Source organism: Equus caballus, chromosome 14 (genome assembly GCF_041296265.1).
Source record: "Equus caballus isolate H_3958 breed thoroughbred chromosome 14, TB-T2T, whole genome shotgun sequence".
NCBI lineage: Eukaryota > Metazoa > Chordata > Mammalia > Perissodactyla > Equidae > Equus > Equus caballus.
The window spans coordinates 58,583,924-58,611,745 of record NC_091697.1 but is presented as its reverse complement, the minus strand read 5'-3'; the positions used below and the strand labels follow the sequence as shown (position 1 = coordinate 58,611,745).

Here is a 27,822-nt window from a genome sequence, read left to right as displayed (position 1 = left end):
AAGCTCATTAAAAGGTTTTAAAACAGATCGTGGTATTGTTACCTCTGAGAAATGTCTCCTTCTACCTTTCAGTGAGATATATTCTGCATAGACACTTAAAGCTTTAAGTTTCTGCTCTCAAAAACCTAACGAAAACGATAACAAAACTCAGATAGAAACATTTTTGGTAAAAATATATTTTATCACAATGAGAAGCATATTTAAAAACATCTCTCCCAGGTTTCTGTTTCATGATGATTTCTGTTCAAAGACTCAGAACATTACGAATTTCTGGGTGTGAAATTACACAGACCTCTCTTAACCATATGAAATTGAGAAGGCAAGCACAAGAACCTGACTATTAATATCAGGATGTATGTAGACACAAAAATAGTTCAGTAAAGAAGCAGATCACTACTATAGGCATTCGGCAAAGATTTTTATTTTTTATTTAACCATGCTGCATGTAAACATACAATATCAATATATACAACTTGAACAAATACAATTTATACATAAAATACAATGAAAGTGTGTGGCTTTTGAAATTAATGCAACAAACTTATTGTACAATTTGTAATTTTGGCCAGGATGCAGTACTATAGTAACGCTATTCAAGTCCTTAATGATTTAACTTAGACCACTGCTAACAATTTCAAAGGCACTAGGATGATCTGTTTTCTTCTAGCATTTTAAGAACAAAGAATAACTAAAAAGGAAAACAAATTTATACATTAAACATTGGGCAGACACTAGCAGGCTTGAATGTAAACTCTGCCCATTCCTTAATTCACAGCCCTGTAGGAAAGAAAGGGACTTTCCTTAAGAGTTAAAGGGAAAGATATTTTTAAAAGACTAAAAAGAAACAAAACAAAAAAACCAACCCAAAAGCCATAATCATAATTTAAAAACATGGTGGTACAGATGAAGCAGCACCACCCCCCTCCCCCAAAGTGACCTTAAATTTCTTGCTGCAAAAAAAGGTTCCCTTCCCCAGAAAGCAGACGGCACAGCTTATCAGATGGAGTCTACTTGAGCGATAAACACACAGGCGCAGAACCCCCCCGATTAATCTGGTACTTTACAAGAATCTAAAGAAAAATGGGAAATACTATTATATTTTAATATCCTAACTATTAGTATATATAAATTACAGGGTTTATTAAAGAACATACCACAAATTAACTTTCTATGAAGGCTCCTTTTAATAAATAAATATTACTTTTTTAAATTAAAGAGAAAAGAAAATACCCATTCAACAACCTATTTATAGGTGACATTCATTTTAAATCTGCCTATTTATTTTAAATAATGAGCACGTTTGTTCAACTGTACCCTTTCATGAAATTAAACTGAAATTAAAAATATTTCATTTGTGGACAAAGACGCAGTAAATGTGAAGAAACCACAGAACTTCTATGACTGGAGCTAAACGAGTGGCTCTGAAGTCAGTGTCCCGTGCTTTCCTGTGGATACTCAGGCCAGGCTCCAATATCTAATTTTGTTATTTCATAAGATGACTATTTATTGTCCATCTGGTATAATCAGTTCTAACGCAAATGCTTTTAAAAAAAAACTGCTAAAACAGGCTGTTTTTTCAATTTTTACAGATTTTTTTTTTGTTAATGCAGTGGAGGGGAATAGAAAAAACATCTAGCAGACTGGCTTAAATTTTCCATAATGTTTTAAAGCTTAATATAATAGTTATTCCTTTCCTATTGACTGCATGGTTAAAGGCTAGAAACATGGACTTTTAAAAAGAAGAAGTACTTATCTTTTTTTTCTACTGGTAAAACTAAGATTTCTCTAGAGTAATTACTAATAGAGTTAAATGTGCATCTACAACTGCCAAGATATTCTGTTCACACAAAGCTATTACACGACAAAAATTCACTTGAAGTCTTCACAGTATCTAAACAATGCCCCACAGAGTCAAGTTATAAACTTCTAACTGTCTTACACATTACAAAGAAAATGCTGCCAGTTAACTATAATTCTTACTGCCTAGACAATAGTCACCACACACAGCACATTGAGACCACCTTTGGAACATACTTTAAATTTGTGGACACATTTTATGACCACCACACAAGTACACAGCCCTCACTCACCCCTACTCCACACACAGCTTTATAATTATAAACCAGTATTTTAACCAAACTTATTAAAATAATGTGAACTTAATAAATACTAATTTATGAAGTCTCAAAACTTGCAACTAATGTGTTTCAGGGCTGATTACATAATTTTAAAACTCATAAGAGATATATTAAGTGGTTTAGGAGTAGCATAACTTTCAAAAAAAATAAAAATTTTGTAAGCAGCCAACAAAAGAACAATTCTATTACAACTTATTTTACTATACGATAAAAATAATTATTATTTTTAGAGGAACATGGTCTAACTGGATTTGTCAATGGAAGAAATTCAGGGAAGAATATTTTCTTTTTATAAAATATGAAGAAACAAAGGGTTTTAAAGGCAAAGGACTAATATATTTTTCCTGCCTTAGTTGCATTTTCTGGAAAATGGAGACCTTTCTCAACTGGGAAACACAGACCAACTTCCATTAAAATTGAGAACTCAGACACAAGAAACCATCCATTAGTCACACTTCAAAGTGAATTTTTAAAAATACACACGTATGAGCAAGATTAGAGACCAGTATTTAGCTTCTTAATTTTCTACAACTGTGCCTCCTTTATATTTAGCTACAAACTCAACATTTCAAGAGAACATGAAACCAGAACAAAAAAAGTATATTTGACTTGAAGTCAAAGTGGCAAAAAAGGTCAAGAGAGGTCCAGATGAAACATATTTTCAACTTCTGTTTTTTAAACATGTATACTTCTTAAGATTGACTGCCGAATTATAAAATTTTCTACAGATGAATGAGATCAGTCATCTCATACCTAAAATGCAATGAATGTTAGTATAAAAACTAGAACATATTTAAACAGGTCAGGTGGCTGTTAGGGTTGAATCATTTCTTAGATACGCAGCCCATACATTCATATCTCACAGCACAGGACAATTAGATCTGCTACTTTCTGTGTGCAAAACAGAACATATTTTTTTTTCTATTTTGAATATCTGGTTATCTAAATATACAGCAGTTGAGTAAATTACCAGCAGATTGGTGTATACATTTAAACTGCAACTCTCTCTAGTAAGAGCTGCCCCTCCAACTTCCCTGCACAGCATAAACTGAAGATTAATATGACAATTTGAACAATTACCAGTTGTACAATTTTAATGTTAATTTAACATATAGACACTGAAAGTTATTAGGCAAATTACTAGTTCCAGTCTTACTCCATGACTTACAGTTTCCATTATTTAAAATTACACAAAAGTCTTCAGTGTTTTAATTAAAGACTTTGTCTAGGGATGAGAATATCACTAATTTTTATTGTGACTTGAAGTCTGTAACATTTACTGAAGTAAAGAGTCAATTACAGTTTCAGGCTTTGCAGAACGCTTTCTGTTGAAGAAGAGAAAAACAAAACATGAATGCTTTCCTAAAAGATTGAAACGCAAACACTTTACATTATATAGTAGATAATACAAGGTGGCCCCGGAGTCTAGCAACAGGCCAAGGTTTGACATGTTTGACCACTAATGCTTGCCTAGGGAAAGGTCACCTATAGGCACCTAGAGGAGGTGCAAGAGCATGGCGCTCCACCCACCACCAGAGTGGCGAGGGACTGAGTGGATGATCATTTCCAAAACTGGACTAGACAATGTGGTCAGGTCAAGCGGGCTGCATGCTTACCAGATCTGAACCTCTCAATGATCTCTTCTGGGTATGCTACAGATGTAAGTTTATGCAGTGAAAATCAGAGACGCAAATCATCTGAAGCAACACCTCACAGCTGCATTGCAGGGACTGATGGAAACGCTACATTAACGTACCGTGCTTAGTGCAATTTTGCTTAGCACATTGAACTTCTAATGAGGAACATCACATTGAACGTTATCATGTAATGTAATGTGATATCAACAAAGCATTTATTGTGTATATTTGTCTGTTTATGGCCATCTACTGTTTTCATAATACTGCAGGCCAATTCTGATACACAGAGATGCTGGGTTTGGCTCATCTAATGTTGGTTCACATCTATTTTTCTTTAGGTTAAACCAAAAGAGTGCATATTTTAAAATAAGCGTTCTGAGAACTGTATCCAAATACCTTATTATTTGTTTGTTTGTTTTAGGTCCACTTAGTTTAAAAAAAAGTGAATAAAAACTGAGAGATCTTATGTATATTATCTGGATTTCTGGCTTCTCCTTTGAAACAAGATGTTCCAGAAACAATGGGCATTCTATTCCCAAAACTAACTAGGAACAGAGTGGCCGCCACTTTAGACAGACCACTTTCCAGTGTGCCTCAGTCCCCACCACTGCCTGTTTTCCTCCTACACTGAGGCCAACTGTCTTACCATGTATCATCACACTTGCATTGTTGGTGTTTTTGTTTGTTTTTTTTTTTACTAACTGCAGAGTTAAGAGGAAAATATTTCTATTAAAAGTGGAAGATCTAGGGAGATTTGTATTTCTTTGAACTGATTTGCTTCACTCTTTAATATTACATCCATGACTTTTGCTGCCATATGAAAAGTTTTTAACCCCTGGCACCGAAATGCTAAAGAACGTAAAAATTTGTACACTTTTAATATGCTACTGATTCCTCCTCCCTGAGTTCAACTATCCCAAATTTATAAATGTTAGGTATGTCTATGAGATTATGTAACACAAAAATATTAAAACCATACGACTTCACCGTACAGGTAACTCAAAAGTCTATGTACTCAAAGTACGGGAAAAAATAAGCTTATTATTTCCTATCATTTCAGGAGCCCCAAAGTCTTACAATGAGTTTAAATAAGTGGAAGAGTACTTGATGAAGGGAAGGGAGAGGAAAAATAAATTCTAGCACAGGGCTCTCACATCCTGATTTCCCTGGGATTATGTTATGATACATATAGACTACTCAACAGTCAAAACCAGCAGCCAAAGAAGAGGGAAGGACGGTCAGAGAAGTGTTCTTTAACTGGTGACTGAAGAAACCAAGGTTCTTGGGGCAATGTTTATGATAGAAAACCAAATCAGCTGAATACAATACCTTGGGAGTCTAATCAGGCAAATTAATTAGCATCTCACTATAGCAATTAGTGTAAGAATTAAGGAATTCAGATAGTACATGACTTACTATACATTAGAGAGAACAAAGTAAATTAAAAATAAATTCTATTACTCAGGGGGCTAAAGAAGTTGGAGGACATTAATTGTTTAGCCAGATTCTATTTACTCAAATCCTAACTACATAAGGACTTTGATATTTATTTAAACATATCAGCCAATATATTTATCACGTTAACTAATTTCCTTTAAATGTATCTAATTAGATTATCTCATTGCCTTTATTTCATGGTATTCAAAGGCAGTCTTTACCTTCTCCCTGTCTTTGGCCTTGCTTTCCCCTTTGAAGTCCGTGGCCTCTCCAGTTTCATCAAGGACTGCCGTAGGCTCTCCTCAGTATAGGCCAGATACACGTGGGAAAGGTCCACTTCAAAGGGCTAAGTAAAGGAAACAAACACAAGATGCTCTTATAGGACGGATTTAAACCAGATCTGGGGGAAGATTTAAAATACTGAATAAACTCCAGAAAAAAGCCACAGAAGACCAAATAAATGTCTAAAGATTTCTTCTTCTAATGCCATTTATCTCAAATGTATTCACCAAGTGTTGATGAATAAGATGCCCTGACACACTATAAATTCCTGTGTAGTAGAGAAAAACTGTTGCTGTTTTCCCTAAAGCTGCTACTTCCTCTTGTTGACCTAAGACTCAGACTAGCTTCGAAAAGGACACATTCTACCCTCTAACCACACCTCCACGACTCAGAGAGGTGAAGAGAGTGCTCCAAAGATGACTCCACGCCACTCTTGTGATAGAAATGATAAGCCTGCCATCAGGACTGAAGGCAAGCAGATCTGTCCTAATAATCCCCTCACCGCAGAGCCTCTAGTCCCAAAAGATTAGCCTATTTTTTCAACAGAGCTGGCTAACAGATATCACGTTGATAACACAAATTAGTGACCCACATTCCTATCAAGAAACAACTGTAGTTTAAAAAAAAAAGCATTCTTACATCTTTCTCTTTTTTATCAGGAACTGGAGTCTGCTTCCGCATGTTATTTCCTGTGTAGGCAACACATTTCTCAAAAAAGGAAAAAAAGGGGGGAGGAGAATTGTCTTAATTAGCAATTAATACTCTGAATAAGGTAAATTACTAGGAGATATACCAATGCTACTCTCATAAAACATGATTTGAATGCTGGAACAAAAAGGGACCCAGAGGTCATTCAGTCCAACATAGCCCCCATCGACACCATTTCCACTGAATATTCTGTGTGTTATAATACAGTCAACTAGAAAAACGTCTTGTCCACCTACTGGATTTTCATCTGATGCATCCTCTGGACCACCTATCTCCCAAGGTAGCCAGCACAGTTCCTAGTCTACAGGAAGGACTCCATAAGCATACCATGGAAGGATGAAGGTAATACTCACTAGCTGCCATTCTCCTATATCTTCATTCCAATGGACATAGTTTTCAATCATTTCCTTTAAAAGAGTCAAAGATGGTCTATTTTTAATATTTAATAACATTTAAAATACTGAAAAATATTCATGATACTAAAATCTTAATATATTAAGTGAAAAAAGTTAAGTCTCAAAAATAGTCTGCATATCCTTTTTATAAACTTAAATATACATACTTTTAAGGAATATATGTAGATGAAATTAAACTACATAAAAATAAAAAGCAAGGAAATGAAGAACATGGGATTCAGGATGACAGTTACCTTGAGTTGAAAGAGGCAAAGGGATGGAAAAGGGGAGAGGGAAACCATTTGGCTAGAACTAGGTTACAGACATGGTCCTAGCTTTTGTTTTTGGGGGATGAGTTCACTACAAAATAACTAACTAAACAAATAAAAGCAGACCATCCAAGGACCAGGAAGGAGAGGGCACCACAAACCAAAGATTAATTCTCTGCACCCAAGGTCCAAAGAAAAAAAACACTAAGGCTTACTTTCAGAGAAATTTCTTAAAGCTGTACAGAGATTCAAAATAAATTTTTAAAAAATCAACATGCTAAAGTTTACTAAAATGTACTGGAAAGATGGAAATTTTGGGTAAAGAAAAATAAAGGCTGACATTTTAAAATTATACTGGTATTAACAATTAGCATCCTGATGGAGATGGAGATGGATGGTGGTGATGGCTGCACAACACCGTCAATGTACTTAATGTCACTGAATTGCACTCTTAAAAATAGTTAAAGTGGTAAATTTCATGTTATGTATATCTTACCAAACACATAGAGAATTAGCATCCATAAAAAGGGAGAAAAAAGCACAGGAGTTCTGTTTATTCTACTTAAAAAATAAAGGATGCTGAATGAATAAATAGGACCTATACCTTGATTCTGATTGCAATTACATGAAACTGGGTTCCTCCAAACGGCTGAGAAATTCTTATTCTTAGATACTTTGTGTACTTACATACACAAACTGAGAATTATGTTTTAAGAAAAGTTAACAGCTGAAGTGAAATGTGATGGTATTAGTTCAATGAAATTTTATTGCTGACAAGTGAAATGTAAATATTTACCATCAATTAATTTAGAAATTATATTTTCTGATTCCTTAACCCCAGCCAAGTGACCTAACATCTAGGTCAGAGAACTTCCCTCTTACCTGATAATCCTGAGGTATAAAGTTATCAATAATAAGCATCTGAAGGCGAAGCTCTCGGCTAAGTTGTCGAATATTCTCCAGCAGGCCTTCAATTTCCCTCTGATGTTCTTGTTGGAGATCGGCCATCTACGAGAAGATCAATGAAAACATTAAGGACAAACAAGACTTTAAATACGAAACAGTTCCATCTGACATAGGGCACTGGTCTAATAAACCTTGTAAGACCTTATCCAGTTCTTTCACAGAGACAGTGCACAGAATGACACTATCACTATCTATTCCATGTTATTAGTTAAGTTTGGAAAGAAACAACTTACCTCAGTAGATAAATTAAAAATTGCACATAAAGGAGAAAATTTTATTTCTTTAGTAAGCATACATTTTGATTCCTTTAGGATTCTTAATCATACTTAATCAAAGTAATTCTTCTTCAAAATTTTCAGAACTACATTGGTAGGTATTTTCTAAGAGACCAACCTCTGACTTTGCAGCCATAAGCATAGTCCAGACCTTCTTTAATTTCTTGGTCTTTCCCTGAGCTTCCTCTTGCAAACTGGTATATTTTTCTTCAATATCCAAGCGTTCTTGCTATGACAAAAATGGATAAACTTAATAATTTTCTTCATTAAATCATAAATTTAATTATTTAACAAATGACGTAAATGTTTAGCAACTATTATCTTTCAAAGCAATCCACAGATCTGCTTTAAAATGTTATTAAGATTATAGTTATTTAGCTTTTCACAAGAAAAGTTAAATACCTTAGGCAAAGTGTTACCCAAACATAAAGTCATATTACCTCTTTTTCCTCAAGTTCTCTGCGAAGTTGTTCTGCTCTTTTCCTCCTTTCTTCCAGTTCCATATTAGATTCTTCAAGAAGTTTCTCTTGTTCCTCAGCTTTTGCCAACAAATCAACACCACCAACAATTACCTTCTTCTCCAGTGCAGATAATTTCTCTAGCAAAGACTGATGCTCTTGTCTGTCGATTAAAATGAGAATATTCTACATCCATCGATTATCTAGTATTCTACTAATATCATTTCCAATAATTTAATGAGAATTTGGAGGCAAAATTTCAAACTAGGAATCTAATTAAGTAATATCTCTATCAAATTATGCCACTGTGTAGTATTAATTTATGATTTCACCTATAACTCAAATGCACTGATATTTTTTCGTCCCATATAGAGATGAAATAATCAAAACAGATGTAATTTTTAGAAATACAACACATACAATGAAACTTTCTAACCAAAAATAGCCCCTCTGGAGACAAAAATCAAGCTTTTAATTACTGTTCAAATTTCTTGCTTATACATCCTATGAAAAATACCAGAAATTTAAATCACAAATCCACCTCAATCAGTAATACTTACTGGGCCTTAAGAAGATCTTTTTCCCGTTTCTCTAGTTCAGCTCTAGCCTTGTTTCTTTCTTCTTCTTCCATGTCAAGTTTTGTTTCAAGTGCTTTTCTCTCCTCATCAATCTTTGCTTGCATTTCAACCATCTTATCTGGGGAAACCTTCTTTTTACCTATTTGAGTCATTTAATTGCAACAATCACTTTAGAGTCAATGCTTCAGACTTGTATAAATTATCAGAATAAAAGATACATTCCTCAATCATACAAAACCAAATATCAATATTTTAAGGAAACCAAACGAATATATTTTATTTCTATTTATTATGTTCCTAGAAGAACTTTTTAACTAATTGCTAAATTCAAACTGTTACTCAATTGTACGATGACAACTAAGAACAAAAGTAAGTGAAGGAGAAGCAAAACAGATGAGCGAGAAAAAAAAGAAAGACAGATTAACAGGAAAGCCAAATAAATAAAAAGCAAAGGTCTGTGTGTTCCCAAATAACATATGGTCAAAAATCCAAAATGATTATTTAATTAATTTCTTTCTGATAACCAGGTACAAAATCAAGCCACTTCTCAAAAATTAAGTGACTTCCCCAAAATTTATTAAAATAACAAAAAGAACTCATATATAGTTATAAAACGCACAAATAAAAACATTCGGCAGAATTTACGCAAGTAGTTTTTAATATATATCTTCAGAATTTTTCTAAAATTTTTGTTTAATAAGATTACTTGAAAATATTTCATTTCATAGTATACTTTTAAAAGAAGAAATTCTATACTAATTACATAATAGTTACATAGTAATTAACCAGGCATTTTACAGTTGCTGAGCTGTCATGATATGTCCTCATATCTTAAATGAACAACCAAAATAGCTTGTTATTACACCAAACTCAGGATCCTAAATCTCCCTAAGTCAGATTAAACATGCCAAATGTCAAATATAAGTAGAAATACTATGAAATAATAAAGCTGGAAATACAGCTTCCAATTGAGTATTTTGATTATAATGCCTAGTAGTGTTTTATACACACATAATAAGTGTTCATTACAAGTTTACTCAATGAAATTAAAATGAAAAATCAAAAAGAAAAGATAAAAACTAGCTTATTAAACTGGTCATGAAACTGAATCCAAGATAAATCATTTCTGGTAATACAATTTCTTTGAAACACACTTTCCTTCAGAAAAACAATCAAACTTTTCGTAGAACTGGGTTGAGCTCTCCTGAAAGCTTTCTGTCATTCTTAACTTCCTTCCCAAAGGACCACAAAATAGTGTAAACCAGAAGACTTTATAAATTGTTAATGTCTCCACCCAAAAGCTAACCCCTCTTGCTAACAAGGAAAGAGAAATGAACAATAATGATGATGGAGATAAATACCTGAATATATTCTTTCAGAAACCATAAGACGAAAAATCATTCATAGACTTTAATTCTTTAGGATAAAATTATACAAAAAACCCAAGGGTTTAAAATACATTACCCTTCATTTCTATAGAAATATTAAGTTCAAAGCAAACTTAAGCCACAAAACAAATAAGTGAAATAAAAGAGTAAATAAAAGCACTGATCCAAATCCATGCTCTGGTGTGGTGTGATTCATTGCATTCCAAAAGTCAGAATGTAGAGCTGATTCTGGATGGTTTCTTTGGCACAATCACCTATACTGAATGATCTGATTTATGCTGTTAAAAAATTAATTTTAAAAAGTAATCTAACTCCTATTCCCAATGAATTCCTAGAGTTTTCCATCAGTAATACTATTTCTTAGAAATCTGAGGGGGGAAAGTATAAGTTCAGGTATAAAGTAAATGCACGTATTAAAAAATTACAACTTTCTTTCCACCTCAGAATTACAAATATTTAAAGAAAAAATGGCAAATACGTTAAGACAAAAAAACTGTATGTGCAAAGATATGGATACTAATAGTATAGAGGAAATGATCTGATTAACAACACATGTACATTAATTTTTTAGGCTTTTGGGGTTTTAATTGTTTTCTTAATAGTTAAAAACATACAGTTTCCAAACCCATTAAGAGGCAGTAAAATAAAAAGATTCCATATGTAGAAATACAAAAGCATATGCCTAGTGATGAATTACTCCTACGCCTGAATTGCATTAGTTATTCAAAACGATTCAGGTAATATTTTCAAACTGATGCTTTAGCAGCAAAAATCTTATTGTGTTCTTATAACATTTTCATAAAGATGATCATGCATACACTGCTAGATTCAGTTTCAAAAGTCACATATTTAAGTAACATATTATTCTAGCCAAAATTACTCTGATAAATCATATTTCACCCCAAAATAATATTTTAAGCTAAATGTAAATACGTACAACTCTCCTCATCAGGCATTTAAAAATGTGACATCACTAAAAGTCACTTTTACATTGATTTTTTTAAAGACTTTTAAAAATCCTTCTTCTAATACTACATGATAGAATTCAGTACAAAATTTCAGGTAAATAAATCTATAGTCTAACGTCATAGAGTGTTTAATGAAGGTAAATAGGAGTAGTAATATTTGTAATTGCCGTTTGCCATCTGCTCTACCAAAACTGTGAAGGCAAACCTTGGCAAAGTAAAGGTAAAGGGAAGAATTTCAGGTAAGTGTTAACTGAATTAATTTCATTTTCATTACATGAACACCCATGGGCATAAGTGATTCCTTGCTTTAAAAAAAGAGAAAAATGCTTGAATGTGAAATCATTTATATTTGTATTTCCAAAATTTGGCTTAATGGGTCTCTAAGAATTAGGGAAAAAAATTATACCTTTTGGTTCTGGTGATCTATTTATTTTTGTCTGTTTTGTTAATTAGGTCTAGAACATCCTGTGTGTTTGTCACTGTCAATCTAAAGCTTCTGAATTGTTTCCCTAAAAAGATCATTTAGAAACAAGAATATTCCTAAAATCTTCCTCAATAAAAACTGAAATAAATTTTAAAAAATAATTTAGGAAAAAAGGAAGTTTTTTTTAAAAAAAAGCTAAAGTTGAAAGATTTTTTTAAATATAAAAGATTAGTACTTACCTTGTAAAAAAAACTAAATTAAAAAAATGTAGTTAAATAACAAAGTTATTTATAGTTTAAATAATTCTACCGCGTGGAGTGCAAATCAATCACACCAACCTGCTTGGTCTGTCAATAAGAAGTGGTAAGCAAACCGTAGACAGGAAGCATATGCACAGAGACGAGAAGAGAAAAAAGAAAAACATTATTTCTTTTGTAAAACAAAGAAAAATGTAATAGCATTTATTTATAGTATAAGTATAGAAATAAATCATTATCAAAACTGAAATAGAAGAGTTTTATATAAAAAGAAAAGCATATTCAACACAATCAGATGAAATCTAAGCAAGGATAACAACAAGATTAATTTAGTCTAAGGTTACAATTCAAATCAATCTCAACAGCTCACACTGACTCCCAAACTCCTGCAAATCTAACAGCTCAGCACCAGGTGGTTATACTAAGGGTAGACATGGAATTTTGACCTGCTAAGACCTGGGAAGTAATCTAAAAGGGCAAAACAGAAAGTTAAGCCAATTTAAAAAAAATTTATAAGTGTCAAAATTCACATTGTCCATTTTCAAAATTTCGCAATTCAATGTTCTTCTAATACACGGATCCACCACAGGTGTGCCCCCCTTAAAGAAAATCCAACACAAAAGCCTCCACCAACTAAACATATAAATTAGATTATAATAATTTGCAGTGATTATTTTATTAACAAAAGGATTTAATGAAGAATTTTTAAAGACTGCAAGTTCTCCCAATAGATTTGATTTTCCAACTTGACTTATAAGCAATTTTTTCAGAAAAAAAGTCATTTATTGCATAAAGTGAAGTACACCTGTATAATAACAAACTTGCATTCGATCTATCAGTAGATTGTTAAGGGTAATTATAATAATGATTCTATACAAGTAAGTGATCAATTGATGATTCAAGCAAAAAACACCTAAAAAAAGGCCATTCATATTTTTAAAAGAGAAGGTACATACAAGTTATACACAGCAACCACATGCTGGGACAACGATCTCTCCACTTCACCAATACACCCACATCACAACAAAAGAACTTAGTGCTATGTGCTAGGTACAAAAATAGTAACTAAGACTGCTTGAACTGAACAAAGCACAACTCTTTTCATAACATACTTTCATATCACTACTCTTTTAGGACTAAGTTTTAAAAACAGAAGATTAAATTATAATGCCTTCCACTCAGAAATTTTCTCATATTTCGCAGTTCATAATACAAAATAATATTTCTATATGGTTTCTAAAGCAATTTCATATATTTTTAAGTTATCCTCTGAAATTAATTGTTTTGGTAAAATGTAAGAATTGTCCATAGAGAAAACAATTTCTAATATTCTTGAAATTCTTCCCCTAGAAAGCTAAAAGCTTGAGAACAACAACAAATGTTTTTGTTATTAGATTTGGAAAGGTAAGTATATAGATAATGCTTTAAAAGGCAGTAAGCTGCAAGCTAGTACAAGAAAGCATCAATTCCCTTTTCTTCTGAAAATAAAACATAAATAAAATTAATAATACTTTTCAACTTAATTAATCTAAGGTTTAAGAAAAAGCCGTTAGGTTGAAATAAGTCTAGACAGATCCTGCATAAACAATTTCTCGTGGATCTGAATTCTCAAATCACACCTTAGAAAGTTTCTTAAAAATCAATCAGGCAATTTAGATTAGGCGTAAACTGCCATTTGAAATAAAATACTATTCAATTTATCTTTATTCATTTCAAACTTTTTTTCTTTTCAAACAAATTTTTCTTTATTTGGGAGCTTTCAATCTTAAGCCACTCCTCAGAAGAGGACACCAAAGCATAAAATCTTTATAACTGTAAGACATGTTATAATGGGCACTGGTGTACTTCCAAATAGAATTTGTACTTTTAGAAATTCAGGATTTGTTATTACATGACCCATATACTGACTAGGATTAGAAATTTATCATGAAACATAGAAAGGAACCATACAATTATTCTTTTATACAGCTTACTAGCTCTCTTTACATTATCTCAATTGCGAAAGCATGAATCTCTCTTCCATTGTCTCAAACATAAGCTTAAGCATATGTTTTAACAATTATGGTTAACTGGAAGCAATGAACAGAGGGAAAACCATCACATGCTTTGTTCCCCTGGGAAGTCCAACATGTATTCTTTAAGTGACGACAGGGAGCGGTGCAGCATTTCTCAAATGAAGCCCATGGGTTATGGAAAAGCCAAAGCTCTGTTAGAGAATTGAAGAGCTACCACTCACTAGGCAAGAACTTATCCAGAGGTTTCTCTATGACAGAACATGTGGAGTCTGAACTACTGCTGCTGCTACTGCCTGGAAGACAAAGAAATGAGCCCAACGGGAACCAAAGAAAGAGGAAACAAGAAAATGAACATATACACAGAGAAAAATTCAGTTCCAGAGAAAGAATTTTAAAGGACAATCAAGCTTTGTATCAAAGAACTAAAATGTACTTTCCCTTAAAACCAGTCTTGGTAGTCTATCCAATATTCTCTAATTACAAAACCATACAGGGCAATTAGAAACTGTATTCCTTTAAGCATCTACTGTGGGCAAACCCCACTATTCACCTAAAATATAGTAATTCAGAGGGTTGGAATGACAAGAATAAAAAATAAATAAGTCATTTGGTGACATTAAAGTTTATTTAAAATACTTAGGTTGATAAAGTAAAAGGAACTGAGTTTTAAAATGTAAAGCCATGCACACTTAAAATTATAGGAATGATAAATTACCCTTCATTATAGACAGGCTGGTTTGTCTCCAATTTCACTCTTTCCCCTCCAAAACATCAAACTATCAGATATAACTACGTGTGTTTAAAGTTTCATGGCAAAACTGTGACAGGCTCACAGAAAAGTTTTAAATATCTAAGCCTGGAAGGAAGGGTTTTATTTTCTTTCTGCTTTTTCTCCCAAAATCCCCCCAGTACATAGTTGCATATTTTAGTTGTGGGTCCTTCTAGCTGTGGCATGTGGGACGCTGCCTCAAAGTGGCCTGACGAGTGGTGCCATGTCCACGTCCAGGATCTGAACCAGCAAAACCCTGGGCCACTGAAGGAGCACTCGAACTTAACCACTCAGCCACGGGGCCGGCCCCAGAAGGTATTTTACTATTAAATCTTTTAACCTATTAAGCAGTGGCACTTTTTTCTATTTAAAATTTTATTTTTAACAAATCTATTATCTGCTTTAGCTTTGAATAGTTTACTCTGAAAAATAGGTATGAACACAAAACCACTTCTCCAAATCAGGGGTCGGCAAACATTTTCTGTAAAGGGACAGATAGTAAGTGCTTTAGGCTTCGGCGGCCATACGGTCTCATGTGAAAGCAGCTGTAGACGATGTGTAAACAATGAGCACGGCCATTTAATAAAATTTTGTTTATGAAGACAGGTGGTGAGCTGGATTTGGCCAGCAGACTATATTTTGCCAACTCTTGCTCTAAATCATGCTTTTCCTGTCTTTTGAAGTTACAGAATCTTTATAGTTTTTAACTTTGGGACTCCTGATCAAGGAATGATGGGTTTATTTTCAGCAAGATCATTTTAATAAGACAAGCAAAATATACACCAACTTGAAAACAACGATCCACGTTAATGGAAGAGAGTTCTGAAACAAGTAAATATTTAGGGTGAAATGTAGGCCATTATAATATGTCTCTCTCTTTTGAATGTTATCTACATCTTTATCACAATAAACAGTCAGTTCACACTCAGCAAAAAATGCCCCATTACAGGATGAGAATGAGGTATATTTCATAAATAAAAAAGTCAAATTAAAAAATAGTCCTCATACAAATTTCTTATTTAAAAATGCAATGACTTCTAAAGCCTAATAATGCTTGAGAAAAACTCCACATTATCCTAATTTCCTAAAAAACCTAGGTTCCTAACATAGATGAAAGTCCCCACATAAAACTAAAACACCACATAAAATTTTAAAATGGTATACCCACTATCACAGATTTTTACAATCGTAAATTCTAAAAGAACCCAGAACATACAGTATTCTGATTCAGCTATAAATAGGAGAAAAAAAATAATGCACAGCTAACTAGGTATGTGGCATACTTCCTCTGTTCAAACTGCTACCATAACTAAAAATGGCAAAATAAAAGGCATGCACTCAACTGCCTCAGGAATGTTAAACCATCTTTAGGTAGCATAGGTAGCAATCCGTTAATTTCTAGAACACTAAAAAGAACTTACCTCTTCTCTTTTTCTTTTTCTCTCCATCTTCTCCAATCTCACCCTCTTCGTCATCATCCTCCTCTGACCCACTGATATCAGAGCCTGATATTTCTTCCCCTTGAATAAAAATTTAACACAAGTATTTTTATTCTGTACCAGGTCATTGGCTATTTAGGAAATGCCTATATCAACTTTCTTCATTAGGTTTTTGTTGCCCTAGACTTTAATATTTTTATACAGTATATGAGATTCACTAACCTCAGAAATAGATATGATATACAACAGAGGCTTTATTTTTAAAGATCCTAAAGAGAAGTTAAATTCGGATCCATTTAAAATTCCACATGATTAGTTCAAGTACAGCTTTAAATATATATATATAAATTACATGTTAGAGTTATTGTTTCAGTCTTTTAAAAATATGATCACTTTTGAGGAGCATTTTCTCCTCAGTTTTCCATTTAAGATTTTAAATAATTCATTCAACCTGTATATTTTTTAAGAACCATAAAACTGTCATGTAATACAGAGATAACCCTCTTAGGACTACATAACAAGAAATACTTCAAAAGAAGAAGGGCTTATTTGTACAAAAATTATGTTAACTTAAAAAAATAAAATAAAGGAGAATAACATTAATCAGACCAGTACTATATCACCTTTAAAACATTTAAAAATACTACTGTTCATGTATGAAATGTCTAAGAAAACAAAGGTAATTGGGGAAAAAAGAAGTAAAATATACACTAATCACAACAAGGTAATATTTGAACCTGTAAATAAAGAATGGAAAAAGATCACAGAGTCTCGGGAGAATGAATTCATTAAAAATATTTTGTTCTTTAGGCCTAGAAACAATGGCACCCTGGTAGCAATGAGCACACCTAATGCCCAACTCTTGGTTTCTAAATACCATTCTCCACTGAAAAGAACCAGGGAGAAATAAATGATTTTAAGGCTAGGGTAGGGAAAACACAAAATGAGCCTAAAACATCTGTCATGCCAGAAAGTAAGGAAATGCTCAAAAAAACCTGGGGGGAGCAAGCTGAAAGGACAGAGAAACTCCCCTGAAGGATCTCCTAATGGCCAAAGCTGGAATAATTTGAAAAACAAAATAAATAATACCACTGTATTATAATCCACAGACTAAAATAAATATCCATGAGTCCATACTGACATAAATAAATAATTGAATAAACAAATAACTGGGGGAGAAGGGACTGCTCTTCCTGAGAATTCCAGATAGTAAACATCAGAAGGAATGAAGAGAAGAGAAAGTCATTACTGAGCAAACACTACAGAACTATTGTTGCAGGCAGGAACCCCTGATGGCTGCTAACATGAGTGGGAGAAAGTGTGATGAGAAAACAGGACCTTTGTATAGTCTCTACATATCTCCCCACAAGACACATATTACTTACGAAGGAAAAAATAAAATAGATTTATAGGAGAGAAACTTTGGAGAATAATTAAGAGAAAACTATAGACAAACCCAAACTGAGGAACATTCTACAAATATATGAACAGTACTCTTCAAAAGTGTCAAGATTGGGGCCGGCCCAGTGGCATAGCAGTTAAGTTCACATGCTCTGCTTCGGGGGCCCAGGGCTCACCAGTTCAGATCCTGGGTGCGGACCTAGGCACTGCTTATCAAGCCATGCTGTGGCAGGCATCCCACATATAAAATAGAGGAAGACGGGCACAGATGACGCTCAGGGCCAGTCTTCCTCAGCGAAAAGAGGAGGATTGGTGGCGGATGTTAGCTCAGGGGCTAATCTTCCTCAAAAAAAAAAAAAAAGATAAAGACTGAGGAGACTAAAAAGACATGACTACTAAATGCAATGTGGTCCTAGATTGGATCCTGGACTAGAGAAAAAGGGCAAAAGAGGGAAAACTGTCAAAATTCAGGTAAGATCTGTAGACTGGTTAATAAGTTTGTATCGATGTAAATTTCCCAGTTTCAATAACTGTACTATGATTATGTAAGATGTTAACATTAGGGGAAGTTGGGTGCCAGGTATATAGGAACTCTCTCCTTACTATATCTGCAAGTTTTCTACAAGTCTAAAATTATTTCAAAATAAAAAGTTAAAAAAATTCTTTTAATGTTTTTGCCTACTTTTTAACTGTTTATATGATCAACTCTATTAACCAGATTATAGAACTCTGTTAACTGGATTATAAAAACAAATGCCATAAATAAAATGAAGTGTTAAAAATAAAGTCAGCATTACCACGTGTTCCAGCAATTCCACTTCTTGGAATATACCCAAAAGAACTGAAAGCAAGGACTTGACAAGGTATTTGTACACCTCCATTCATAGTATTATTATTCACAATAGCCAAAATGCAGAAGCAACCCAAGTGTCCACTGACGGATGAATGGATAAACAGATAAACAAAATGTGGTATATACAGACAGTAGATTATTAATCAGCCTTAAAAAAGGAAGAAAATTCTGACACATGCTACAATATGGATGATCCTTGAGGACAATATGCTAAGTGAAAGAAGCCAGACACAAAAGGACACATATTACATGATTCTACTTATATGAGGTACCTAGGATAGTCAAATTCAGAGAGAGAGAAAGTAGAACAGTGGTTACTAGGGGCTGAAGGAGAGAGGAAGGTGAAGAGTTAGCATTTAATGGGTACAGAGTTTCATTTTGGGATGACTAAAAAGTTCTGGACGTGGACGCTGGTGATGACTACAGAACAATGTGAACATACTTAATGCCACGGAACTATACATGTAAAAATAGTCAAAACGATAAATTTTGTTATATTTTACAATAAAAAATGTAAAAAAGTCAGCAAAATAAAGGTATGAACTCAACATTAACAAATGTAAGAAATTTTAAATCTTTAAAACATACTGACTATAAATACCACCTAGTGGTCACATTTAAAACACCAAATTTCATTATCTAAGAGGCAGCTCAATTACTGCTTTTCTTCAAGAATCTTATTCCAGCTTATTGAATCAGCACTTTCTCCGAACATCTGCGATGCTGGCATCTCTGGATTTCACATCTGATCTAAGCAGTTTCCCCAGTGACTGAAAAAGAGGCAGCTTCAAAGCCCTCTGTTTACCTGGCAAAGGAGCCCTGCGCCAATCAGATCTTGGCGTGACGGGGCAGAGAGTCACTGAACACGATGGTAGCTGGAAGTTCCTCACCCTCAAGAACAAGGTCCTCAAACTTTCTAACCTTCTAACGTTATCTTGTTGGAAAAGAATTTCCAAAATAGAATCTCACGTTCAAATTTAAGTACGAAAGCACATTTTCAGGGTCATGTAACGAATTTTTACTATAGTAAACTTGGTTTACCCACGACTCTGATAGCTTTCTTTACTTCAAACAATTGTGACTGATATCTATCGCAAAGAACTCTGGTTGTTTTCACCTAAATACATATATGGCAGAAGTTGCTCTTATACAGAGACAAATAAAAATTCATCATTTAATAAGTGGTCATATGAAATCTACAAAAGGTCATGGGGACTGAGATGGAGGTTTAAGTTAAATGAATTTTTTAAAATCACACATACAAATATATCATTTTACTTGAGCTTAACGTGAAAATGCTAACATATCTAAGTATCAAGTTACCTTGCAGAAATATTCCTTTAAAGAGCAATGTTAGAGGCTCAAAGAATTTTTAATGGGTGGTTTTTATTAGAACACTGAACAGCTAAGCACCGTATTTTTAGCCAACATTAAGATGAATATTTTGAGAAAAAGTTACCTTCTTCAAGCTTTTTTTTCAGTTCTTCTATTTCTTTCTGAAACTGACGAAGCAAAGCATCCTTTGGATCTTCATTAATTCTAGCTTTATTTTTAATATTCTTGGCACGGTTAGCATATCGTAATGTACTGATAGTTTCATCATAATTGTAATCTGCTGGCCCAATATTTGCACACTGTTGAATTAGGAATAGAAAACAAAACATTTTACATTTCACACAGTTAAAATTAATACTATCATTACAAATATATCAGAAGGAATTTTTGAAGCATATTTTCACTCTGGCCTTCTTGAAAAAGACAGCATCAACCACGTTGGTTTCCAAACAACACTATTACGGGCTAGTACACATGGTGTACTAGAAAAGAATAACCACAAATCAAAAAAAGGAAAATAATAATAGTTTTTAAGATGTTATGCCTATCAATTATTGGCATAAACAGGAATCTTAAACTTGTCTAATGATAACTATACTACCAGTTAATTCTTACCATCATGGTTTTTGAATTTCCTCCTAAGGAATCCTGAAGAAGACGAGTCAATTTAGAGTTACGATAAGGCACATGAGTGCTTTTTCCATCAACCAAGGCAGAAATTACATTACCAAGGGTGGAAAGTGAAAGATTGATTTTTGTAGCTTCCTTTAGGCGCTGTCCAGTAGCTCCAGTTTTTGCCTGTCTTTCTGAACCCTAGCAATAAACAGAGACAGAAATAAAGCTAAAATAAGAAATACAGAATATTGTTCCCAAAGTTCAAAAAAAGAAGTAATTTAACCATAAAAATTTGATTTGATATGTGGAATTCACTTCGAAATAATACAGGAAGGGAAGTGGCTGAGGATAAAGATGAAAGGCCCGGCCATGAACTGGTAACAGCTGAAGTTAGGTGATGGGTGCGTGGGAGGTCATTATACTTACATCTGCTTTTGTATAGGTTTGAAATATTCCATAACAAATAATAAGTTAAACATATACACTAGTAAACAACTTAAAATCCTATGTAAATCACATCTTTTCACTTGAACTTTTATTATAAAAGAAAAAGAAATCACAAGAGTTATTCCTTAAGTAGTATCCTGTTACTTACAGCAAGATCTACAAGATGGAGCTTTCCCATCCTGACATGCATGTTACCATCAACGCCTTTTTCACTGCATTCTATAGTAATCGTGAAGATGGCATGGGAACGGGAACTATGTTCATTCATATTAGTTGCACCAACAGAACCTTGAATAAAGGAAGGAAATTCTTAAAAAGTATAACAAGGAGTGCCCTTCAAAATAATAATCCAGAATGGTTTAAAATACTTAATTTCATCACAGCCAAAAGTCAGAGAGTATGGCTAAATCATAAAAGCATACGTATATTTAGCCATTATTAGAAATTTATCTGACAACTTACGCTGACAACAAAAGAATTTGTAATGTTTCTCATATTAAAGAGGTAACTTTAGCACAATACTTAATTTCAATCCCAAAAACTAAAAAAAAATTTACATAAAAAAATACACGTCAATCTGAAAAATCACTGCGGTTTCAGCTGTCTCTAAAAATTATTATGTTCTGGGAGTCTAAACCACAGAAATACCTGCATATATGCATTAAATGATACAAGGATATTCAATGCTGCACTGTTTGCAACAGCGAGAGATCAGAAACAATCAAGAGGACAGTGGTTAATCAATTACAGAATAGTCATAGTGTGAATTACTAAGCAGTCCTTTAAAAAAATAGGGTAGACCTGTACGACATGAAAAGACACTCATAACAAATGTACTGAAAAAAAATAAAAGTTACAGGAATATATAGTATAATCCAATATCTGTAAACCAACAGCATCCATTCAAAATATACTATTTGTGTGTGCATAAATATTTTACCTGAATATATTGTGTAAAATAAGAAAAAGGTCTTGTTTTTAATAGGCATGCATTGGTTTTTCTCTGAAATTGCAAAGTATTTTAAAAGCATTGTTAATTTTACCCACTGCCAAAATTATCTTCCTACTATATATTCAGTCAGAACCTCTCCATACAAGCTTTGATTTTAGAATTTAAACATTGAAAGGGTATTCTTTATTAGCATATGGCTATATTAGAAGTCACATAACTAGAACATAAGTTGCACTGTAAAGAGAAGTAAAGCCCAATGAAAGAAGGTAAATGACAAAGTGGTGAAAGGAAATGCAAGGATTTGTGACTCTATACTATTTTTCTATTTTCTTTTAAATCAAATTCTGAATTTTTCCAAAAAATATGAAACCCTGTTAAATCTGACACCACTTCAAATCATCTGATCAGTAGTGACACACATACACGTTTCCAGAGTATTAGGTCTTATTTTACCTCCTGTTTTTTTCCACTTAACATTAGCTCCTACATATATTTCCATGTAAAAACAACTTGAAAACTTTAGTAAAATTGATTTTGCTATTCCCTTACTGAAAGATATTTGGGATCGTTTCCCATTCTAGGTCCTTAGAAGGACAACATGAGCACCTTTAAGCAGATACCTTTCTTTCTCTTTAGAATTATTTCCATAGGATGTATTTTCCAAACTGGAATTACCAGGTCAAAGGGTAGGAATAGTTTTATAACTATATGATTATTAAATCACACTGTAGCAGTGTTTTTCAATTTGGAGTGAGAAAGAACATGTAATTTGAAAAAAATCATATTAAATATTTTAATACTTATTGTTTTCGCAATATAAGTAAAGCATGCTATTTATGATTGTGATTTCTGGTTATGAAAACAAAGCAATGCAACCAACATGCTGTTAAAAGGGACCAACAGTGAACTCTACAATCCCTAAGAGAGAACAGCTGGCAGCAATCAAGTAGACTCCATGCCCCAACCTACAGACACATCACCTAACAGAAATAATAAACACTTTCATAGCTTTAATTTTTGTTGAAATATTTATTTTGGAACAAGAAAAAAATTAAGTTTTTATGTTTTCAACAGGATATGGAAAAATTTATCCCATAATCATGCCTGCATGTGTATAAACTCATGTATATATAATATTTACTGAATATTGCTCATAATAGCAAGACTGAAAACAACTCAAAAGTCCATCAATAAAAGATTGGGTAAATAAATTATGTAGATTTATCCAATGAAATCTATATAGTTATTTAAAAATGCCTATACATGTACTCTTATGTGTTAATGTGAAATTATCTTCAAGGTAATATTGTTAATAAAGTACATTTACTATCATCTGACTCATAAAGAGGACAAGCACTCCCCTTAGAAACACACACGCCTGGGCACACACAGACAATATCAGGAAGGGCACAGGAGACACCAACGGAGGTGCCACCAGGCATAGGAACTAGGTGACTGGGACACAAGGGTAGGAGGAAACTTGTTTTTCAATGTATACTTTTGTGCCTTTTGAATTTTATACCACGTGCTTGGATTATCTATTCAAAAGATAATATTTTAAAGAAAAGGGTTATGGTTTAAGGGTTGAAAAACTCTGCTCTGCAGATGTATTAACCAATTTACAATGATACCCACAATGTAAATTTATCTGACTAGCTTAAATTTGTGTTTTAGTTACTAGGCAGGCTGTGTTCATGAGATGACTCACTTATTTTCTTAAATGTAAAATTAACTATTTCTATAGCATGATCACCTGTCAAAATTGATACAAATTTCATATTTGTATCAATTTTTCATCTATTTAGAACAGCAGCTTTTATGGCCACATTTCCCCCCTCTGCTATTTTCCTCTTGATAGTTATTTTACTATATATCAATATAATAAAGTTTGTACTTCTATGTTGGAATTTTTCTACTTGGATATTTGTACCAAATGTTTAATTCCTGGACTCAGTCTATTTACTAATGAAGAGTATTTTCCTCTCTGCTATCTTAGGTCTTCAAATCCTTTTATCTTCATTTCTCTCATTAGAATTTTTTCAGTTTTCCTTGAGCAAATCTCATACCAAATTAAATTAATTCTCAGGGAGTTAATGGGAGAGTCTGGTCACTATTGTGAATGGAATCTTACGCTAAACATCTTTTTAATTAAATAAGCAATACATGAACATATTCCTAGCATAAGAATTTTAAAAAGACAGACATACAAAAAGAAGTGATGGGGGCCAGCCAGGTGGCACAGCAGTTAAGATTGTGCACTCTGCTTCCAGGGCCTGGTTCTCTGGCTCGGATCCCAGGCGTGGACCTACACACTGCTTACCAAGCCGTGCCACGGCAGGCATCCGACACGTAAAATAGAGGAAGATGGGCACAGATGTTAGCTCACAGCTAATCTTCCTCAAAAAAAAGAAAGAAAGCTCCCTACATCCCTTTTCTCCAATCTTACTTCCCCTTCCCTAAAGGTAACCACTATTAAACGTCCTTTCATTTCGTATTTCATATACATACATGTGGACACACAAACAATGCCCAAATATATAGTTTAATAATTTGGCAGTACATACTGTCCTCTAGTTTGCTTTCTTTTCACTTAATGATATACCTTGAAAATCTTTCAAGTCTCCACACGTAGTTCAACTCGGTTTTTTTCTTTACAGCTTCATTATAGTCCACAGTATTTTTGTACTATAATTTACCTAAGCAATGTTTTATAGATAGTTATTTAGATGGTATCAAACTTTTTGCTATTTCAAATAATGTTGTAACAAGGTTTTCCTCGTTTACATCTAAAAATATTTTTCTAGACTATATAGCTAGAATTAGAAACACTGAGTCAAAATGAATGCACTTTTAAAATTTCAACAGATACTAGTACACTGCCCTTCAAAAAGGCTGTACCACTTTACATTCCCATCACCAGTGCCCATTTCTTCAAAGCCTCACTAACACAGAAATCCTTTCATCCAAACCAATGGGTAAAACCTCTCTCACTACTGTTTTAATATGCATTTTCCTATTACTTGTGAAGTTGAAGATCCTTTCAAATGCTTATTGCTGTGTATAGTTCTGTGAATAACATATTCATACACATCTTTTGCCCATTTTCCTGTTAAAATTCCATCTTTTTCTTTCTATTACTTGGTTTATAAGAATCCAATTTTTTCTTTTTGGTGAGGAAGATTGGCCCTGAGCTAACATCCGTTGCCAATCTGCCTCTCTTTGCTTGAAGAAGATTGTTGCTAAGCTAACATCTGTGCCAGTCTTCCTCAATTTTGTATGTGGGATGCCGCCAAGCACGGAATGATGAGCGGTGCATAGGTCTGTGCCTAGGATCCGAACCTGCAAACCCCAGGCTGCCAAAGTGGAGCATGTGAACTTAACTACTACACCACTGGGCCAGCCCCTGACAATTGATTTTTTAAATTTTTTGTTTAGTTTCCCTGACTTTGTTAGATTTATAGTCTAGTCATAAAAACAAAAAAAAAGGTTTACTTCCTATGTTCCTATCTTAAATACCTTTAACCTCTAATTGCTGTTAGTAGCAGGCCTGGGGCATCTGTATATTAAATATTATTGAAGCTTTTCATTCTTTAGACAAAACTTGAAATAATTACTAAAAAGAATGACAATATTTTTAATTTCATTTTGCTTTTCTTGTCAACAAAGAGGAGGCAGTATAGTGACTGGTTAATGGTGAATAATGGCCTAGATTTAAATACTCGCTCTGCAACTTATTAAGTAGTATATAACCTTAGATAAGTTACTCAAATTAAGTCTCAGTTTCCTTAATCACAAAATAGAAATTTAACACCTTCATAGTCCATCGTGAGGGTTAAAACAGATCATTCTTACAAAGCACTTAGCATAAGCATTTGCCACATAGTGAGTGCTCAATAAACATTACCAACATTATTACAGCAAACAAGAGACAGCCATATGAGAATTTCAAAGATACAGAACTATTACTAAGAAACAAAATTTGGGTCAGCACGGAAAGCAATCTGTAATACCTTTCATTCACATATGCTCTCTACATAGTAAACAACCAAAGAGGAAGGGTTTTCAAGAAACCTAAAAATCCAGTCTCTACAGGGCCAAGTGCCATAGCAATTTGACTTCTAAACCAGCCTACTCAACACACTGCAATCATGCACTACACTTACGATTTTTGTGGCCTAGTGTCATAATTCTATCCATGTCATCAGCATTATTTACCACGTAAGCTGATAAATCTTTGATATAAACTCCCACATCAGGTCTTTCTTTAACCTGAAAAAAACAAAGAGATAAGACTTTGTGCATATATGCATAATTCTTCCATAGTCATTTACTGAACATCTACTAGGTGTTGCACACTCTGCTAGATAGTGAGCATACTGTGATGCACAAGGCAGACACAGTCTCTACACTTGTGGAGGTGACAGTCTACAGGGAGAACACGCAAATGAATAATTACACAAAAAGTTATTTTGTTTCAATTGTGATAATGCTATGAAGAAAAAAAATACAGAACGGAATGAAAATACAATACAGACGGACTTAAGTTAGTGAAGCAGGGACAGGATACGTGTCCCCAAGGTGCTGTCTAAGCTAAGATTTGAAGAAATAGGAGGCAGCCAGTCTGGGTTGGGGTAGGAGGAAAAAGTATGTGCAAAGATCCTGAAATGGGAAAAAATTAGGCACTTAGAAAAAATAAAAAAGAAACAAAAAAAGCCAGAGTGGCTGGAAAGAAGACGCTGGGGGAACAGGTGGGATGTCTGGCTATAGAGGCAGACAGACGTAACAGTAAGCACAGTTAATGGTCTTTATCTTCACAGCAATTTGAAACCCCTGGAGGATTTCAAACAGTTGAATGAAATAATGAGATCTACGGCATCCATGTAAAAATATTACCTTTCTGTGCGTAATTTTATGAGAACTTTTACCAAATTTGAAACATGTATTTAGGACAGATTTACCTAAAATACAGATGCTATTAGAAATACAAAATTCACTTTGGAAGGCCCTAGAAGTCACTTCCACAAGTCAAGAGAATAAAGTGAAACTGAGGCAGAGGCCTGTGGCTGCCAGTGAGGAGAGCCATTTGACAGGTAGTAAGACCTAGACAAAGACAACAAAGAAAAGTTTAAAAAACAATCTCAGAGACAAAAGTCACAATGGTGGACACTCCAAATTCCAGGTGTTGATTTTAGATCTAGTTGGGGCGTTCTGGGTTTTTTGATCTCTTTTATAACAATTTATAAGATGTATTTATACATTAGGAAAAATTATCCTTTTTCTGTCATAGGATATAAACTAAGCCCTAATTTTTTAGTAGAAAAGGAGGGTGTTGGTCTGTATAAACCAGTGGGTTCCAAACTGTGCTCTGAGAAGCCCTAGAGGGTCCATGGTGGCACTGAGGGGCCGCGGTGGGAGTGTGGGGGTCTCCAGGCCCAGACAAGTTCTAAAGAGAACTTCACTCTCACGTATGTCACACATCGCGCTTCCATATCGGTTTACTTTGATGAAAATGTTTAAATGCTTTAAACCTTTTAACAGGTTTGAAAAGTACTGGTCTATATCAACACTTCTCAGAAAATCTATGGTAAAGAACAATGCGTATATTTCTAATCTGGGATGTTGACATTTCTGAAAAATACCAAAATCATGCATTTTAATGCCATGGTGATGTCAAATTGCTTTAAAAGTTTTTAAGCATTTACTCTCACTTTCTGTAGTCATCTCATTGCAAACTGGAAACATTCTTCAAACTGGCATCAGTCTGCAAAGTCTCAGGTTGTTTCCAATCACAATATAATATTACTTCAAAATTCAAT

At 33.7% G+C, this 27,822-nt stretch overlaps 1 protein-coding gene across 4 annotated transcripts in view; it reads right to left on the bottom strand.

Annotated features, from left to right (window-relative positions):
* Window positions 1-401: 401 nt before the first annotated feature.
* KIF3A (kinesin family member 3A) overlaps window positions 402-27,822 on the bottom strand; it is a 46,502-nt gene continuing 19,081 nt past the window's right edge. Inside the window, exons 5-19 of one of the 4 annotated variants that reach the window (XM_001502905.7) lie at window positions 26,170-26,275; window positions 21,203-21,342; window positions 20,608-20,805; window positions 20,117-20,291; window positions 16,386-16,484; window positions 14,417-14,488; window positions 12,262-12,270; window positions 9,126-9,282; window positions 8,548-8,728; window positions 8,226-8,336; window positions 7,749-7,874; window positions 6,556-6,609; window positions 6,134-6,202; window positions 5,434-5,558; window positions 402-3,463 (exon numbers count right to left, since the gene is read on the bottom strand). In XM_001502905.7, the coding sequence (XP_001502955.3) occupies window positions 3,415-3,463; window positions 5,434-5,558; window positions 6,134-6,202; window positions 6,556-6,609; window positions 7,749-7,874; window positions 8,226-8,336; window positions 8,548-8,728; window positions 9,126-9,282; window positions 12,262-12,270; window positions 14,417-14,488; window positions 16,386-16,484; window positions 20,117-20,291; window positions 20,608-20,805; window positions 21,203-21,342; window positions 26,170-26,275 (1,671 nt within the window). In that variant the 3' untranslated portion in view covers window positions 402-3,414. The remainder of the gene's footprint in view (window positions 3,464-5,433; window positions 5,559-6,133; window positions 6,203-6,555; window positions 6,610-7,748; window positions 7,875-8,225; window positions 8,337-8,547; window positions 8,729-9,125; window positions 9,283-12,261; window positions 12,271-14,416; window positions 14,489-16,385; window positions 16,485-20,116; window positions 20,292-20,607; window positions 20,806-21,202; window positions 21,343-26,169; window positions 26,276-27,822) is intronic. The other 3 variants (XM_023617714.2, XM_003362821.5, XM_003362820.5) reach the window with 3 other exon arrangements.